This window comes from Neovison vison, chromosome 6 (genome assembly GCF_020171115.1).
Source record: "Neovison vison isolate M4711 chromosome 6, ASM_NN_V1, whole genome shotgun sequence".
NCBI classification, from domain to species: Eukaryota; Metazoa; Chordata; class Mammalia; order Carnivora; family Mustelidae; genus Neogale; species Neogale vison.
In genome coordinates, this window is record NC_058096.1 from 127,625,563 (window position 1) to 127,643,768 (window position 18,206).

At 36.0% G+C, this 18,206-nt stretch overlaps 1 protein-coding gene across 4 annotated transcripts in view; it reads left to right on the forward strand.

Moving 5' to 3' along the window:
* Window positions 1–18,206, forward strand: part of STAG1 (stromal antigen 1) — a 428,984-nt gene that overhangs the window by 402,065 nt on the left and 8,713 nt on the right. For all 4 annotated transcript variants that reach the window (XM_044252306.1, XM_044252305.1, XM_044252303.1 and 1 more), the window contains 3 exons: window positions 2,066–2,214; window positions 2,898–3,026; window positions 16,152–16,357. In XM_044252306.1, the coding sequence (XP_044108241.1) occupies window positions 2,066–2,214; window positions 2,898–3,026; window positions 16,152–16,357 (484 nt within the window). The remainder of the gene's footprint in view (window positions 1–2,065; window positions 2,215–2,897; window positions 3,027–16,151; window positions 16,358–18,206) is intronic.

The following is an 18,206-nucleotide window of genomic DNA, read 5'->3' on the forward strand; positions in this document are numbered from 1 at the left end:
TTATTAGCAACAATCAAATTATTGAAAGAACCCAAATATCCATCGCTGATGAATGGATAAATATGTGATGTGTGGGAGGAATATTACTCAGCTTAAAAAAGAATGAAATATTTGCAAGGATGTAAATGGAGTTAGAGATTATTATGCTAAGTGAAATAAGTCAGAAAAAGACAAATAACATTTCTCTCATATGTGGAATTTAAGGAAAAAAAGATGAACATAGAGGGAGAAAAAGGAAAAAAGTGGGACAAACCAGAAAAGGACTCTTAACAATAGAGAACAAACAGGGTTACTGGAGGGGAGATGGCAGGAGGATAGGCTAAATGGGTAATGGGTATTAAGGAAGGCACTTGTAATGAACACTGGATGTTTTAGATACGTGATGAATCACTAAATTCTATAACTAATACTAATATTACACTCTACATTAATTGCCTGCAATTTAAAGAAAAACTTGAGAAAGAAAAATAGCAAGTTTCAGAACAAACTACATAGTATAGTGTCATTTATGTTAAAAGTTTTCTATATGTAATATATTAATATGTCTAATCTGGTCTAGAAAACCGTGAAACTTTAACATTGATTACTTTTGGATAGAAGAATGATATTCAGTGGGAAAGAGGAAGGAGAACTTTTATTTTTATATTCCTTGAATTTTGCACAGAGATAGATTTCTTTGTATTTAAGTGTAAGTTTTAAAGTTTAAGGCAATTGTGGGTAGCCATCTCTGAAAACATTTTGAAGTTCAAGAATTTGTGGTTCAGTGGGTTGAGCCGCTGCCTTCGGCTCAGGTCATGATCTCAGGGTCCTGGGATCGAGACCCGCATCGGGCTCTCTGCTCAGCGGGAGGCCTGCTTCTCTCTCTCTGCCTGCCTCTCCATCTACTTGTGATTTCTCTCTGTCAAATAAATAAATAAAATCTTTTTAAAAAAAAAAGAATTTATAAATAATTACATGTGGATACATTTGAAAAATGTTTGGAAGAACTGCTGTTTCTAGTTATGGCACTGTAAGTAGTTCAAACCAATGTGTTGCTGAAGATGAAGAAAACGAAAAAGATGAACAACAAAATTTATTGAAGTGGTAAAAGTGCTATTTCAGTGGGATGGTATGATAAGAGTGAACTGAGAGATGGGTGAGGAAGTGAAGAAAATAAATGTAAACAATACTATTCTGGATCTTTGCCAAAAAGGAGAATCAAAACAGTGTATTTATAGCTGGCATAAAAGATTGAGTTAAGAAGTTAATGGCTTTTGTATTTTGGGGTTTTAAGATGCATACATCTTAACTATTGTTAAGGACAATATTGTATAATATAATAACTATTGTAGGAGCAAAATTGCTAAATAGGTAAAGTGGAGTGAGATCTCTAGTACATAAGGAGGGAGTGGCTTTAGATGGAAGCCTGGACTATTCATTTCTCATAATAAGAGGGAAGATAGATGTGTATGATAAATTTAAGTTTCTAACCTTGGTGGTAGAATGATAATAGCTTTTATATTCTTTAGTACTTCAGGTTTATTTGGTTGTTATTTTGATACAATATATGTAATGTATGTGTAATTTATAAAAGCCCTCTATCCAGCTTAAGAACTTTATTGTATATTTTGTTGTTGGGCGGTAAATATCACCCCATATATCCAAATGTCCTCTTTTACTTTTCTAAGGTATAGTAAGGGAAAAAACAAAACTTCTGAACCCTATATTTAATATATTGTCATCCCTATTAAAACAACAAAAAGAACACATAGATGTTTATGAATACAGATATATTTCTATAAACATGTTTCCTTTCCCCAGCCCAAAATATATCATTTTTTTTGTTAAAAAGAAATAAATTCCTGTCTTCATTTAATCACAAAACTAGCATGAAAATGAGCTCAAGAAATTAGTACTGGTAGATGACTTGGAGAAGGGGAACAATGTGGCTACAGTTCAATGCAAGGAAGGAAATACATATTTTACCATGTGCCTTTTAAATATTTTTAAATTATATTACCTAATAAATAAGATAAACAAACTTTTCTTAGCTGTAGGTTTTTTCCTCTTTTTTTCTTTCAACCAGTTGTTTAATGAACTTGTTCAAGAGCAAGGTCCCAACCTCGATAGGACATCTGCCCACGTCAGCGGCATTAAAGAATTGGCACGTCGCTTTGCCCTTACATTTGGACTGGATCAGATCAAGACACGAGAAGCAGTTGCCACACTTCACAAGTGAGTGAGCTAAATAAATACTTTCTGTTACACAGAATCTGGTTTACTGGAGTTTAACTGAAATGACTGTTATTTGACCCATTTTTAAAGTAACAAATGATTGAATTTTCAAGTTATAAGAACTTTAGAGATTGTGTAGTGTAGTGAATCTCAACTAGGAGGGACTTTTTAATTTGAAAAATAATTCAACTGCCTGTTTTTTCAACTTATAAAGTATAAAAAATAAAGTTTCACAAAATATTCTTGTCTGTCAGTGAGAAGATGTTATAGGAGATGTGGTTTAAAAACACTGTGCAATGCTGATTTGGTCAACCTTACTTCATAACTGAAAATTGACTGACAGAATTTCATAACTAAAAACTGAGTGACACACAGCTGTTTGATACCATGACCAACTCTAAGAACCAAGTTTTCTGACAGTCTAATTATCTTTTTAGGGTATTGTGCTACCCCTACAAGATGCACATAGAAATTTAGCTTTGTTTCACAACTTAGAGTTTTGTACTATAAATGTTAAGCATATATGTCATACAAATTAACATTGTTTTCTGCTTCAAATTTATCATATTTTACTACATTTAGTGATGATTATCCTGCCTTTCTGAATACTTTCAAATTCTAGCCCACTGAGAGAACTATACTCCCTAGCTGGAAAAATAAGGTGATACTTTCTTTTACTTCAGGGATGGCATAGAATTTGCCTTTAAATACCAAAATCAGAAAGGACAAGAATATCCACCTCCTAATCTGGCTTTCCTGGAAGTACTAAGTGAATTTTCTTCTAAACTCCTTCGACAGGACAAAAAGACTGTGTAAGTTGCTTTTATCATAATACGCTTGTAATTTTAAATGTTTTATTTTTTAGAAAAATGTTAATCATCTAGATATAATTACTGTTGATAACATAAGCTCTGATAGCTTGTTTTAAGGAACTGCAGTTTTCTATCAAGCATTTATATATAGTTCTTTCCCTGCTTGCTTTTAGTACTTTGGAATTAAGTGGGAAATGATTTCTTATTCCACAATTCAAAGAAATAGGGACATTGGCTTAGCCATTCTCTTTTCCTTTTATATTAATTGTGTTTTAGTTTTACAGATGGCCATTAACAACACAGTTTAGGGACATCGACCCCCTCACAAAAATTTTGTGTAACTCTTTTTTTTTTTTTTTTAATTTAAAATATCAGACATTCCTTTCTACTTCATTTTTAAAATTTTTATTGTAGTTGAGATGCAGTATTATATTAGTTTCAGGTGTACAACAGTGACTCAACAATTCTATACATGATTCAGTGCTCACCGTGGTAAGTATAGTAACTGTCTTTCGCATAGAACATTATTACAGTATTATTGACTATATCCTCTATGCTGTACTACATATAAGTTTTGATTCTCCAAAAACTTACCTATTAATAGCCCCCTATTGACTGGAAGCCTTACTGATATCAGCCAATTAACATATTTCATATGTTACATGTTTTATATGCTGTATTCTTAGAATAAAGCAAGCTAAAGAAAAGAAAATATTAAGAAAGTCATAAGGAAGAAAAAATATATTTACACTGTTGCAGTGTATTTATTGAAAGAAATCCATGGACACCTGGGTGGCTCAGTCAGTTAAGTATCTTCCTTTGGCTCAGGTCATGATCCCAGGATACTGGAATGGAGTTCCACATGAGGCTCCCTGCTCCAGTGGGGAGCCTGCTTCTCCCTCTGCCTGCCATTCCCCCTGCTTCTGCTTTTGCTCTCACTCACTCTCTCTTTGACCAATCAATCTTTAGAAAAAGAAAGAAAAGAAATGCACATATAAGTAGACCTGCACAATTCAAATCCATGTTTAAAGGTGAACTGCATTTTTTATTTGAGTTAGTTCAAGAAGAGTGATTTCTTTTTCTGACGTTTAAAGAAATAATATATGCAATTTTCATAAAAAAATATTGATGGGATCCCGAATTTTATAAATTGCTAGGAAGGTGTGTCAGTTGTAATAATAGGCTAAATGAACAGAAATTTGGAAAGACAGTTAAAATTTTTATTAATTTGGTATTTCTAAGGGAAGATACTGACTTTGTGTTGGTCAGAAAAAAAATTTTTTTTTAAAGATTTTATTTATTTGTCAGAGAGAGAGCACAAGCACGGGGAGAGACAGGCAGAGGGAGAAGCAGGCTCCCCACTGAGCAGGGATCCCGATGTGGGACTTGATCCTGGGACCCTGGGATCATGATCTGAGCTGAAGGCAGATGCTTAACTGACTGAGCCACCCAGGCATCCTGATCAGAAAATATTTATTAAGCCCATAATCTGCTAGGTAATGTTCTATAGCTATTGTTTTAGTATGGCCAGGCAGTGAACAACACAGAATTTCTGCCCCCAGAAAGCTTTTGTTTTAATGCAGGGAGACACAACATAAACACAAGAACGAGAGTCTGAGGCACTGAAATAGAGTAATATGATAGATAATAGTAGTGTTGCGTATTTGTGGGGGTGGGGTGGTTTGAAAACTCTTATTATAGGCATTTACAGGTATATATTTTCCTTCAAGTTCTACTTTAGCTGCATCTTGTAGATTCTGGTAGCTTGCATTTTTGTTTTCATTCATCTCAGAGTATTTTTTTTATTTCCCTTGTGATGTATTCTTTTATCTTTTGGTTGTTAGGAGTATTTTGTTTAATTTCCACATACTTGTGAATTTCCAAATTTTCTTCCATTATTGATTTTCAATTTCATTCCACTGTGGTTAGTGAATATACTTTGTATAATTTCAGTCCTTTCAAATTTATTGAGGCTTGTTATACGGACCAACATATGGTGTATTCTAGAGAATGTTTTATGTATACTTGAGGAGAATATGCGTTCTTCTGCTGGTGTTGGGTGGTGTTAAGATAGCTGTTAGGTCACGTGGCTTATAGGGTTTGGTTTTTGTTTTTCTTTAGCAGTTTTAAAAAAAAAAATAGTGTTTTTCAAGTCTTCTTTTTCTTTGTTGGTATTTTGCCTAGTTGTTCTATCCATTATTTAAAGTGGGGTATTGGAGTCTCCCCAACTATTATTGCTGAATTGTTATTTTTCCTTTCAGTTTTGTCACTTTTTACTTCATGTATTTTGGAGCTAGGTATACATGTTTATCATTATTATGTCTTCCTGATGGATTGACTCTTAGATATCATTATAAAATATTCTTCTCTGTCTCTAGTAACTTTTATCTTAAAATCTGTTTTGTCTGATACTATTATAACTACTCCAGCTGTATTTTAGTTATTGTTTGCATGGTATACCTTTTTTCTATCCTTTCACTTTCTGCCTTTTTTATCTTTGAACCTGAAGTGTGTTTCTTAGAGATGACATGTAGTTGGATCATGTTTTGTTTATAAGATGTGGATGTTTTCTAGTGTAACATTTTACTTTCTTCAAAAATACTTAATTATATATTTTTAGTTTTTTCCTTAGTGTTTTTTTTTTTTTTTGCTGGTTTTTTTTTTTTTTTTTTTGTAGGCCTTAAAATACGCATCTTACCAAAATTTCTTCAAATTTATTCTAAGGAAATATGTAAACTTTACTCCTATGTAGCTCCATTTCTATTCTCCCCCTTTGGTGCCATTATTGTTACACATACTGCATCTAAATATGTTACAACCCAACAACACATTATTATAATTATTACTTGATGTAATTGTATGTCTTTTAAATACACTTAGAGGGGAAATGGAGCCTTATATATTTATTACAGAGTTTGTTTTAATAGCCTTATTTTCCATTTCTGGTTCTCTTCATTTCTTCCTGTGGATTGAAAAATAGCATCTGGCATCATTTCCTTACACTAATAAATCTTTACTTCCACCTACTTCTTTTGTTTTCTTATCAAATATGTGTGTGTGTGTGTATTTTATTTATTTTATTTATTTGACAGAGATCACAAATGGGCAGAGAGGCAGGCAGAGAGAGAGGAAGGGAAGCAGGCTCCCCGCCAAGCAGAGAGCCGATGCGAGGCTCGATCCCGGGACCAGGGATCGTGACCCAAGCCAAAAGCAGGGGCTTTAACCCACTGACCCACCCAGGCGTCCCATATTATCAAATATATTATATTTCTATTTTATTGACACAACAGTACAGTAATACACGTTGTTTTTATACAATTGCTGTTTAAATCAGTTAAAAATATATATATATGTATATGTATATATATGCAGTTATATTGTTTTTTCTAACTACCTATTAATTACCTTTCAGCTCTCTCTGTTTCTTCAAGTGTAGATTATTCTCTGGCATCATTTGCTTTCAGCCTGAAGAACATCTTTTGTTATTTCTTGTAAGGGAGGTCAGCCAGCAACAAATTGTTTTTATTCCATCTGGGAGTGTGTTTATTTTATATTTAGCTTTGGAATATAGTTTTGCTAGATGTAACATTCTTGTTTGATAATGTGTTATTTTCAGTACATTGACTGTGTTATCCCACTGCCTGCGCCTCCATTGTGTCTAATGAGAAGTCATTGGAGTTTAAACTTAATGGAGCTCCCTTGTATATAATGAGTTACTTTCTCTTCTCTCAAGATTTTTCCTCTGTCTTTGGCTTTTAGCTAAAATTTTGCCTGTGATGCATCTGGGTGTGGATCTTTCTGCATTTATTTGCTTGGACTTTTTTGAGCCTTGAGAATGTGTAGATTAATTTTTTTCATCAAATTTGGAAGTAATTAACCATTATTTCCCTAAGTTTATTTCTACTCCTTCTCCTGGTACTCCCATTACACCTACTAGTGCACTTAATGATATCCACATTTCTGTGATGCTCTGTTCATTTTTCTCCTTTTTTTCTCTGCTCTTCAGAATCCATAATCTCTGATATATTTTCAAGATTAATGATTATTCTGCCAGCTCAAATCTGTTGAGCCCCTGTGGAGAATTTTTAATTTTTGTTATTGTACTTTCCAGCTGCAGAATTTCCATTGGTTCTTTTTTAATAATTTCTTTCTTTTTTTAAGATGTATTTATTTATTTACTTATTTGAGAGAGAGTGTACAGCGGTGGGGAGGGGCAGAAGGAGAGGGAGAAATAATTCCAAGGAGACTCCCTGCTAAGCACAGACCCACCCACCCCCAACATGGGGCTCACTCTCAGGACCCTGAGATGACGACCTGAGCCAAAACCCAAGAGTCGGATGCTCAACTCACTGAGCCACCCAGGCAACCCTATCATTTTTTTTTATTCATATTCTCTATTTCCAGAGGTAGTGACATCATATTTTTTATTCTTTATATATACATATATTTTTTTAGTTCTTTGAACATTTTTTAATAATAGCTTTGCAGTATTTTTGGGCCACTGTTTTTTGGGTTTTTTTTAATTTATTTATTTAACAGAGAGAGAGAGATCACAAGTAGGCAGAGAGGCAGGCAGAGAGAGAGGGGGGAAGCAGGCTCCCTGCTGAGCAGAGAGCCCCATGCGGGGCTCTATCCCAGGACCCTGAGATCATGACCTGAGCCAAAGGCAGAGGGCCTAACCCACTGAGCCACCCAGGCGCCTCTGATTTCGCTTAATTTTTTAAAGTTTTGGTTCATGCCAAACTTGAGGGAAAGGTACAGAGAATCCCATATATATACCCCTGCCCTTATACATGCATAGTCTCCCCATTATCAGCATCTACCACCAAAGTGACACAGTTGTTATAATTGATGAACCTACCTTGACATACCATAATCACCAAAGTTATATTATAGTTCACTCTTGATGTTGTACATTCTGTGGGTTTAGACAAATGTATAATGACATCCATCTATCATTACGGTATCATACAGAGTATTTTTTTCACTTCCCTAAGAATCTGCTTGTTCATCCTTCCTCTCCTCCCCCAACCCCTAGCAACCGCTGATCATTTCACTGTTTCCATAGTTTTGCCTTTTCCAGAATGTTACATAGTTGCAATCATAGGGTATGTAGCCTTTACAGATAATCTTTTATCACTTAGTAATATGCATTTAAAGTTCTTCTATGTCTTTTCATTGCTTGGTAGCTCATTTCTTCTTCATGTTGAGTAATATTCCTTTGTGTAGAAATATCACAAATGATTTAGCCATTCACCTACTGAAGGACATCTTGGTTGCTTCCTAGTTTTGGCAGTTATGAATAAAAGTGCTATAAACATTCCTGCATAAGTAATTGTGAGGACTTAAATTGTTAAGTCTTTGGGTAAATACTAAGGTATGTGATTGCTGGGATCACATGGTAGGAGTATGTTTAGTTTTTAAGGAATTGCCTGTCTTCCCAAGTTGCTATACCATTTTTCTGTTCCCACCAGTAATGTATGAGAGTTTCTGTTCTGCATCCTCACTAGGATTTGGTGTTGTCAGTATTCTGGATTTTGGGCATTCTAATAAGTACATAGTGGTATCTCATTTTAATTTGCATTTCCCTGATGACATATGATGTGATGTATCTTTTCATGCTTATTTGCCATCTCTATATTTTCTTTGGTGGGATGTCTATTCAGATCAGAAGTCCATTTTTAAATCAGGTTGGTTGTTTTCTTATTGTTGAGTTTTAAGAGTTTTTTGATTATGTTAGATAGCAGTTCCATTAGGAGATGTATATTTTGGAAATATTTTCTCCCAGTCTCTTCTTACTCTCTAGACAGTGTCTTTAGCAGAGCAGACGTTTTTAATTTTAATGAACTCTGCCTCAACAATTATTATTCCAGGGACCTTGCCTTTGGTGTTGTATCTAAAAAGTCATTGCCATATCCTGGTTTTTCTTGGGTATTATTTTCTAGGAGTTTTATATTTTACATTTAGGTCTGTGATCTGTTTTGAGTTGATTTTTGTGAAAGATCAGGGTCTGTGTCTTAGACCAATTTATTTGCATATGGATATCCAGTTGTTCCAGCACTACTTATTGAAGGGACTGCCTTTCCTTCTTTGTCAAGGATCAGTTGACTATATTTGAGTCTATTTCTGGGCTCTCTTTTCTGTTCCATTGGTCTACATGTCTGATCACTTGACTGTACCACACTGTCTTAATTACTATAGACTTTTCTTTATTTTTCCAGCCTTACTGAGATAAATTTGACATATAGCATTGTGTGGTTAAGATGTACAGTGTGTGATGATTTGATATAAATATATATTGCAAAATGATTATACGGTAGCTTTTTTAAGATTTTATTTATTTATTAGACACACAGAGAGAGATCACAAGTAGGCAGAGAGGCAGGCAGAAAGAAGCAGGCTCCCTGCTGAGCAGAGAGCCTTATGCGGGACTCAATCCCAGGACCCTGAGATCATGACCTGCGCCGAAGGCAGAGGCTTAACCCACTGAGCCACCTAGGCACCCTATACTGTAGCTTTATAATAAGATTTCTAGTTGGATAGTGTCAGTCCTCCAACTTTGTTTTTCTCCTTCGGTATGGTATTGGCTATTCTGGGTCTTCTGCCTTTGCTTATAAACCTTAAAATCCTCTTGTCGCTATCTACAAAATAACTTGTTGAGATCTGGGTTGGAATTGCATTGAATATAGATCAAGTCAGAAAGAACTGACTTAGCAATACTGTCTTTGTAAGCATGAACGTGGAATATGTCTCCATGTATTTAGTTCCTTTATTTCATTCATCAGAGCTTTATTGTAAACGTTTTCCTCATATATAGATCTTGTATATTTTTTGGCAGATTTACACCTTAATTCATTTTAAGGGGTGCAAATGTAAATGACATTGTTTTGAATTTCAAATTCCACTTGTAATTTTGTATCCTGCAAACTTGGTACAATTGCATATTCGTTCCAAAAGAGATTTTTCTGTCAGTTCCTTGGGATTTTCTACATAGATAATCATGTCATCTGCAAACAGTAACAGTGATTTCTTCCTTCCCAGTCTCTGTACTTTTTATTTCCTTTTTTGTCTCATTGAATTAACTGAAATTCCCAGTACAGTATTAAAAAGAAGTGGTGAGCAGGGACATTCTTGCCTTATACCTGATTTGTTGGGTTATCTTCAGGTTTTTCACCAGTAAGTATGTTAGCTGTACAATTTTTTGTAGATGGTCTTTATCAGATTGAGAAAAATCCCCTTTTATTTCTAGTTTACTGAGAGTTTTTATCAAGAATAAGTGTTAGATTTTGTCAAATGCTTTTTCTATATTTATTGATGTGATACTTGATTTTTCTTTTTTAGGCTATTGTTGTGATGGAATATATTAATTTTCAGATGTTGAACCAGCCCTGCATACCTGGGTTACATCCCACTCAGTCATGCTGTATATACTTCTTTTTCTATTTTTCTAATATTTTGTTGAGGATTTTTGCTTTATATTCATGAATTATTAGTCTGTAGTTTTCTTATAATCTGTCTGTCTGGTTTTGGTATTAGGGTATTACTGGCCTTATGAAATGATATAGAAAGTATTGCTTTTCCTTCTGTCCTCTGAAAGAAATTGTAGAGAATTGGTAGCTTTCTTCCTTAAATAACCAGTTAACTCATTTGAGCCTGGTGCTTCCTGTTTTGGAAGGTTATTATTTATCGAATCAATTTATTTAATAGATACAGGCCTCTTCAGATTGTTTCTTCTTCTGGGAGATTTGACAGTTTGTGTTTAAAGGAATTGGTCTCTTTCACCAGGATTATCAAATACGTGGGCATAAAGTTGTTTATAGTATTCCTTTATTTTCCTGTTAATGTCCATAGGATCTGTAATGATGTGTTCTCTTTAATTTCTGGTATTAATAATTTGTATCCTCTGTTCCCCCAACCCCTGCTCTCCTTAGGCTGGCTAGAAACTAATCAATTTTATTGTTGTGTTTAAAGAACCAGCTTTTAATTTTGCTGATTTTCTTTATTGCTTTCTGTTTTTAATTTCATCGATTGCTATTCTAATTTTTATTTTTTTCTTTCACTTTGGATTTAATTTGGTCATCTTTTTCTAGTTTTCTAAGGTGGAAGCTTAGATTGTTGATTTTGGATCTTCTTTTCTGATTTGTGCATTCAACGCTAACTTCCTTCTAAACCACTGCTCTTACTGCATTGCATAAATTTTGATGTGCCGTTTCATTTAGTTCAAGATACTTTTATATTTCCCTTGGGAGTGCTTCTTTGTCTCATGTGTTTAAAGCACATTATTTAATCTCTGTATATCTTTCTGATAATGATTTCTGATTAAATTTCTAATTAATCTTAATTTAAGAGCAGACATTGTATGATTTCTCTAATTTTAAATTTGTTGAGATGTGTTTTACTACCTAGAATGTGAACTCTTGATGTTACGGTGAGCTTGAGAAAAATATATATTTTGGTTTTGGATTAAGTCAGTCTGTAGATACTAATTCTGTCCAGTGGATTGATGCTGTAGTTGAGTTCAACTGTGTCGTTACTGATTTTCTGGCTGCTGTATCTGTCCATTTTTTTAAAGATTTTATTTATTTATTGGAGAGAGAGGGTGAGTGAGAGAGCACAAGCCTTGCGGGGCTGAGGGGAGGCAGAAGGAGAAGCCGACCGCTCGATGTAGGACTCAATCCTAGGACCCTGATATCATGAACTGAGCAGAAGGCAGATGCCTAACCAAGTGAGCCACCAGGCACCCCTGAATCTGTCCATTTCTGATACAGGAATGTTGAAGTCTCCCAACTAATTGTTTCTATTTGCAGCTAGTTTTTGCTTCATACAGTTTGATGCTCTGTTGTAAGGGACGTACATGGTAAGAATTATTATGTTTCTTGGAGAATTGGCTCCTGTATGATTGTGTAATGCCATTCTTTATTCCTCATAACTTTCCTTACTTTAAAGTCTGCTCTGTCTGAAATTGATGTAATTACTCCTGCTTTCTTTTGATAACTTTTACCATCTATTTATTCATTTTTAGTTTATGTGTGTCTTTACACTTAAAGTGGATTTCTTATAGACAGCTGTACTTGGGTCTTGTTTTTTGATCCACTCTGGCAATCTTTTACTTGGTACCATTGATGTTCAAATTGATTATTGATGCAGTTGGATTAATACCTATCATATTCCTTACTGTTTCTGTTTGTTGCCCTCGTTCTTTGCTTTTATTTTGTCTTCCAGTCTTTTTTCTGCCTTTTATAAAAAGTTTCAATTGAGCATTTTATGAACCATTTGCTCTTTTTTCTTAGCATATTGTTAAACTTTTTTTAAGTGGTTGCCTTAGAGTTTGCAACATATATTTATAGCTAATCCAAGTCCATATTTAAATAATACTGTATTACTTCACAGGTATGAGTACCTTATAATAACAGGTGTGAGTACCTTATAACAAACTAATCCCAGTTTATCCCTCCTTCTCTTGCATCATTGGTGTCATTTATTTCACTTATATATAAACATATATAGTCAAATAGAAATATGCATATATGTTATATATATAAGCATACATAATCAGATACATTTTGGTATTATTTTGAACAAAAATTTGTTTTGCCAGATCAATTAAGAAAAATTAAAGTTTTTCTTTTACTTGTTCCTTATTCATTATTATTTTACTTATTCCTTCAGCTTTTTTTTTTTTAAGATTTTATTTATTTGACAGAGATCACAAGTAGGCAGAGAGGCAGGTGGGAGGAGGGTGTGGGGGGAAGTAAGCTCCCCACCAAGCAGAGAGCCTCAATCCCAGGACCCTGAGATCATGACCTGAGCTGAAAGCAAAGGCTTAACCCACTGAGCCACCCAGGCACCCTTTAGTGCTCTTACTTTATGTAGATTCACGTCTCTGACCTATATTATTTTCCTTCTCTCTAAAGTACTTCTTTTTAACAATTTTCTTTATTTATTTGAGATAGAGTGCAGGTGTGGGGGAAGGGGCAGAGGGAGAGGGTGAGGGAGAGCATCTCAAGCAGACTCCATGCAGTGCATAGAACCCAACACAGGGCTCAGTCTGCGACCCTGAGATCATGACCTGAGCCAAAACCAGGAGTCAGATACTTAACTGAACCACCACCCAGGCACCCCTCTAAAGTACTTCTGCAAAATTCTCTCAATTTTTAGTCTGAAAAAGCCTTTATTTTTCCTTCACATTTGAAGAATAATTTTCCAGTGCACAGAATTCTAGTCTGGGGGGAGGTTTTCTCTTAACACTTTACTCCGCTCTCTTCTTGCTTGCGTGGTGTTTTCAGAAGTTAGACATAATTCTTATCATTATTCCTCTATAGATAAAGTATTTTCCCCCTCCGCCTTCTTTCAAGATTTTTTTCCTTCATCTTGGATTTTTTGTAGTTTGAAAATAATGTGCTTAAATGTAGCTCTTTTGTCATTTTATCCTGCTTGGTGTTCTCTGAGTTTCCTGAATCTATGGTTTGGTATCTGATGTTAATTTGGGAAAATTCGCTATCATTTCTGTTTTAAATTATTGTTATTATTGTCTCACTTCTCCTTCTCATATTCCCATTATATTAACACCTTTTGTAGTTGTATTATAGGCAGAGAAAGGGGGATGCAGGCTCCCTGCTAAGCAGAGAGCCCAATGTGCGGGGCTCAATCCCAGGACCCCAAGATCATGACCTGAGCCGAAGGCAGAGGCTTAACCCACTGAGCCACCCAGGCGCCCCAATAATCTCTTTACTTTTCAATTTGGATTTCAGTCAAGGATCCTCTTGCTGTGTCTGCTAGATCAGAGGTTTTTTCCTCACCTGAGTCCAGTCTACTAATAAGCTCATCAGAAGCATTCTTTATTTCTTTTACAGTTTTTATCTCTAGGATTTCTTTTTGGTTCTTAGGATTTCCATCTGCTTTCATTGCTCATCTGTTCTTGTGTGCTGTCTACTTTTTCCATTAGAACCCTTATCATATTGGTCATAGTTGTTTTATTTTTTTTTTAAGATTTTATTTATTTATTTGTCAGAGAGAGACAGCACACAAGCCAGGGGAGTGGCATGCAGTGGTGAAGCAGGTTCCTTGCCTGCCAAGTGGGGCTCAATCCCAGGACCCTGGGATCATAACATGAGCTGAAGGCAGACACTTAACTGACTGAGCCACCCAGGTGTCCTGACCATAGTTGTTTTAAATTGCCAGTCTGGTAATTCTGATATTTCTGTCATATCTGATTCTAATGTTTGCTCTGTCGTTCACATTGTGTTTTTGCCTTTTGATATGCCTTACAACTTTTTCTTGATAACCAAACATGATACACTAGATAGAAGGAACTGCTGTAAATTACCTTTAGTATTATGGTGATGAGGTATGGGAGGAGGGGAAGCATTCTATAGTCCTATGATTATAGGTCTCGTCTTTTAATGAGTCCATGCCTCTGGATTGTAAACTTCCCAAGTGTTTCTCAGTTGTTTTCTTTACCCATGGTTGGAACAAAATGGGTAGAGTGGGCTGGAGTTGGGTATTTCTCTTACCCCGGATGGATTAGGTTCTGATAATATCCCAGCAAGTTGTGCTCTGCTTAACCAGTTTCTCCTGAGGAGAGGCTTTGTTAAGAATAATATACTCTGGCAGATTTTGGAATGGTTCCTTTTCCTTTCCCTCTGCCAATAGCACAGGAGAGTTTGCTCTAATATTTTACTATGGAAACCCAGTTGAGCTTCTGGAGGTAAATCTCACAATATTATGGAGAGGTCCCCCTATGACTGGGTCCCTCTGAGTTTTGAACTCTCAGATTGGTCACAGTGGACTTCCAACAATTTGTGAATTACGGCTTAGGTTTTCCTACCCCAGCAGTGGTTCTCAAGGTGGTTTTTGCTTCTGAGTCTGCTCCAATAAACTGTTCTCCTATGTCTCACAATCTTGGGGACAGATGTTTTCCTCTCGATGGATCCAGGGAATTGTTGATTTTTTTTAGTCTGTTGAGCTCTACTTTTTAGGATGCAACGACAGCTTCCAAGCCCCTCACAGGCAGAACTGGAAACCAGTCTACTGTGATTTTATATTTAAGCTTTCTAGAAGTTGCTTTTGGGTCAGAGCAGCTTATTTTTTAACCAGTGTTTGCACTTAAGCCCCTTGTGCCAGTGAGGCTTCCTCCCTGTGTTGATAGATCAGTGTAGAGCATGGTGAATGATAACAAAATGCCCTCATCCCCTGTTCTTTTTGCCCATGAGTGGATGCAACTTAAGCATATGTGAGGAGCCTTGCCAACTTGTATGAACATCTGTGATCCCAGGAGGGCTCTTCTTAGCTGTCTTTTCCCCCTGTTCTGTTAAATTTCTGTCTGTTCTACTCTTCTTTGGTTGCTGGGCAGAACTTTTATGCCACTGAACAGGATCTGGGTGGGACAGCATCCCTCTGCTCCCAGAGTAACACCCCTTTATTGTGAGCAGGGGGCCACGTGTAACCCATAGTTTTCAGTTTGTGCCTCCAGGTGGTTTTAGCCTGCTGTGCCTGGGAGAGAGGTACTACCTGACAAGTAGGGGATGGTGAAGAAGGGAGCCTTCTTCCTCCTAGCTACTGTCCAGAATAGAGATTCCGCAAACCACCCATGGCCTGCCTTTTCCAAGCTAGCTCTAGATGAAGAGCTAGAGAAGGAGGGGGCCCCCATATTATCCATGTCTGCCCAGAATAGAGGTCCTAGAGTAGCAGTGGTGGGGGAGAGAGGACAAGGAAAAGGATCAGATCATGGTTCAAATGCTACAAACTCTCACTGTTTTACTGAGATTTAGATTTTCTTGAATAAATGTTTCTCCATTTGCTGTATGCCCTTAGGACAATTTCTGAAGACTTTAAATGATTGTCTTTTATCAATTTTACCAGTTAAAAAGTTGTTATGCCAGGCTCCTCCCTTCAACATTATAGAAATCATGCCCAGGTTTGAACACTTGAAAAGAAAATTCAATAACCTTTTGAGCTAAACTTCTGATTTTTTTTTTTTGAACGTTGATATAGGAAGCAACACACACACTCACACACACATACAGGCTTAGTAATACATTCACCTGTTTAAAAGCATTGCAGGGCTTGAAGTGATACATGAAGTGCTTCCATGAAAATCACCGTTCTTTTCTATTGTGTTTCTAGTCATTCATACCTAGAGAAATTCCTTACGGAGCAGATGATGGAAAGGAGAGAAGATGTATGGCTTCCACTCATTTCCTATAGAAATTCGCTAGTCACTGGAGGTGAAGATGATAGAATGTCTGTGAACAGTGGAAGTAGCAGCAGTAAAACATCCTCAGTAAGGAATAAGAAAGGACGACCCCCACTTCACAAAAAACGCGTAGAAGGTAAGTCTGCCTTTACCCTATGAGACAAGTAGTTTGCTTACTATTGCAGAGGTAGAGTGGCAAATCTGTTGAAGCAAGGTAGTACTGTTAAGTATATTATTTCCTTGTAGATTTGACACATACTGAGAGGTTAAGGCAAAGAGGTTGGAGTAGACAAAGTGGAACAGAAAAGGGTCAAAGAAAAAGAAGTTAGAAGAGCATGAAACACAGAGGAAGATGGTGCAGAGAAAAAAGAAGAAACAGTTATAAAGGTTTATAAAATTGATCCATACATTAAAATTTAAAATAAGGTAGTCATAATGTCAGTTATCAAAATTCATCCTAATGTAGAAAATATTCTGATAAGTTGAAGGTAGATCTCTGCAGCAGACTGAATATACCAAAACAACTTTCCATTTCTACCCCATGGATGGATAATTCATTTTTGTGCAATAAAATAATGATAGCCAACTCTGGTTTTATAACCCCCATGGACTATGGGAACAAGGGAGTTGAACTGCCCTGAAAATGTGATCATTGATAGTTAAATCATGTATCCAAAAGACTAAAAATTGCTTTATTAGAGCATTACTCTTAAACTAAGACAACTCAAAAATGCTTATTTCCTCAAATAACCTTCCCCCATCTCCATGCTTTTCCTAATAAATATTCTCCAAACCAAGAGAGAGGAAAGCAATGATCTGAATCCTGCTCCTCTGCTCCTTTTTACAACTTTGTATTTCCCTTTCAGAATCTCACCTCCACTGCCTAAAAACTAATGACTCATGAAAGATTTTGCTGCAACCTGTAGCAAAATTAATTAGAATTTAAATCTGTTTCTGACATCATTGGGGAGGCAGTATTAACTATTGGTGGGAAGCACACACTCTAAAACTAGAGTTCTAGAATTCACACCTGGCTTTCTAGTTTTAAACCATGTGACTTTTGAGCATGTTATTTAACCTCTCAGCTTCATTCAGTGATCACGTAAAGGATGATCAGAGTACCTATCCTGTCAGCTATTATAAATATTAAATGACATACTGTACACATAGAGAGAGGTTACTTATTAGCACAGAGCTTAGCACATAGGCATATGCAGTAAATGTTAGCTGCTGTTGTCAGAATGTCACTGTTTCAAAGGAAATAAAAGATACGAAAATATTTACAGCATTAATGTTAAAGATTTTCTTTTCAGTTTTTATCTGTGGGACTTAAAATCTTTTTGGTCCAGAAAATGAAAATACTAAATCCTATCTTTGGAATGTAGGATCCTAAACTTTTCTCTAAATAATAACTGCAGTCGCTTCCTTTTTAAAATGTCTTCTAGAGGGCGCCTGGGTGGCTCAGTGGGTTAAGCCGCTGCCTTCGGCTCAGGTCATGATCTCAGGGTCCTGGGATCGAGTCCCGCATCGGGCTCTCTGCTAGGCAGGGAGCCTGCTTCCTCCTCTCTCTCTCTGCTTGCCTCTCTGCCTACTTGTGATCTCTCTCTGTCAAATAAATAAATAAAATCTTTAAAAAAAAAAAAAATGTCTTCTAGAGCAGCCTCTATCAGGATGCCTACCCCCCACATTACATCTCTCCATCCATCTATCCAGTCTGTCTGTCTAGATATAGAACTAGATATATAGATATTTTTACTTACAGCTTTTCTTACGTGTAATATTCATATTAGCCAACATTCATTAAATTCTTGCTGTGTACCAGAAATGTGCATTATTAGCATTTAATCATTTACTAACATTTATAAAGCACTTGGGTTTGATGTGGCACACAGTGAATGCTGTGTAAATGTTTTATAAATGAACTCTGAGTTGAACATTATTACCTGTATTTCACACAGAAGAAACTAAAGCTTAGAGAATTTAAA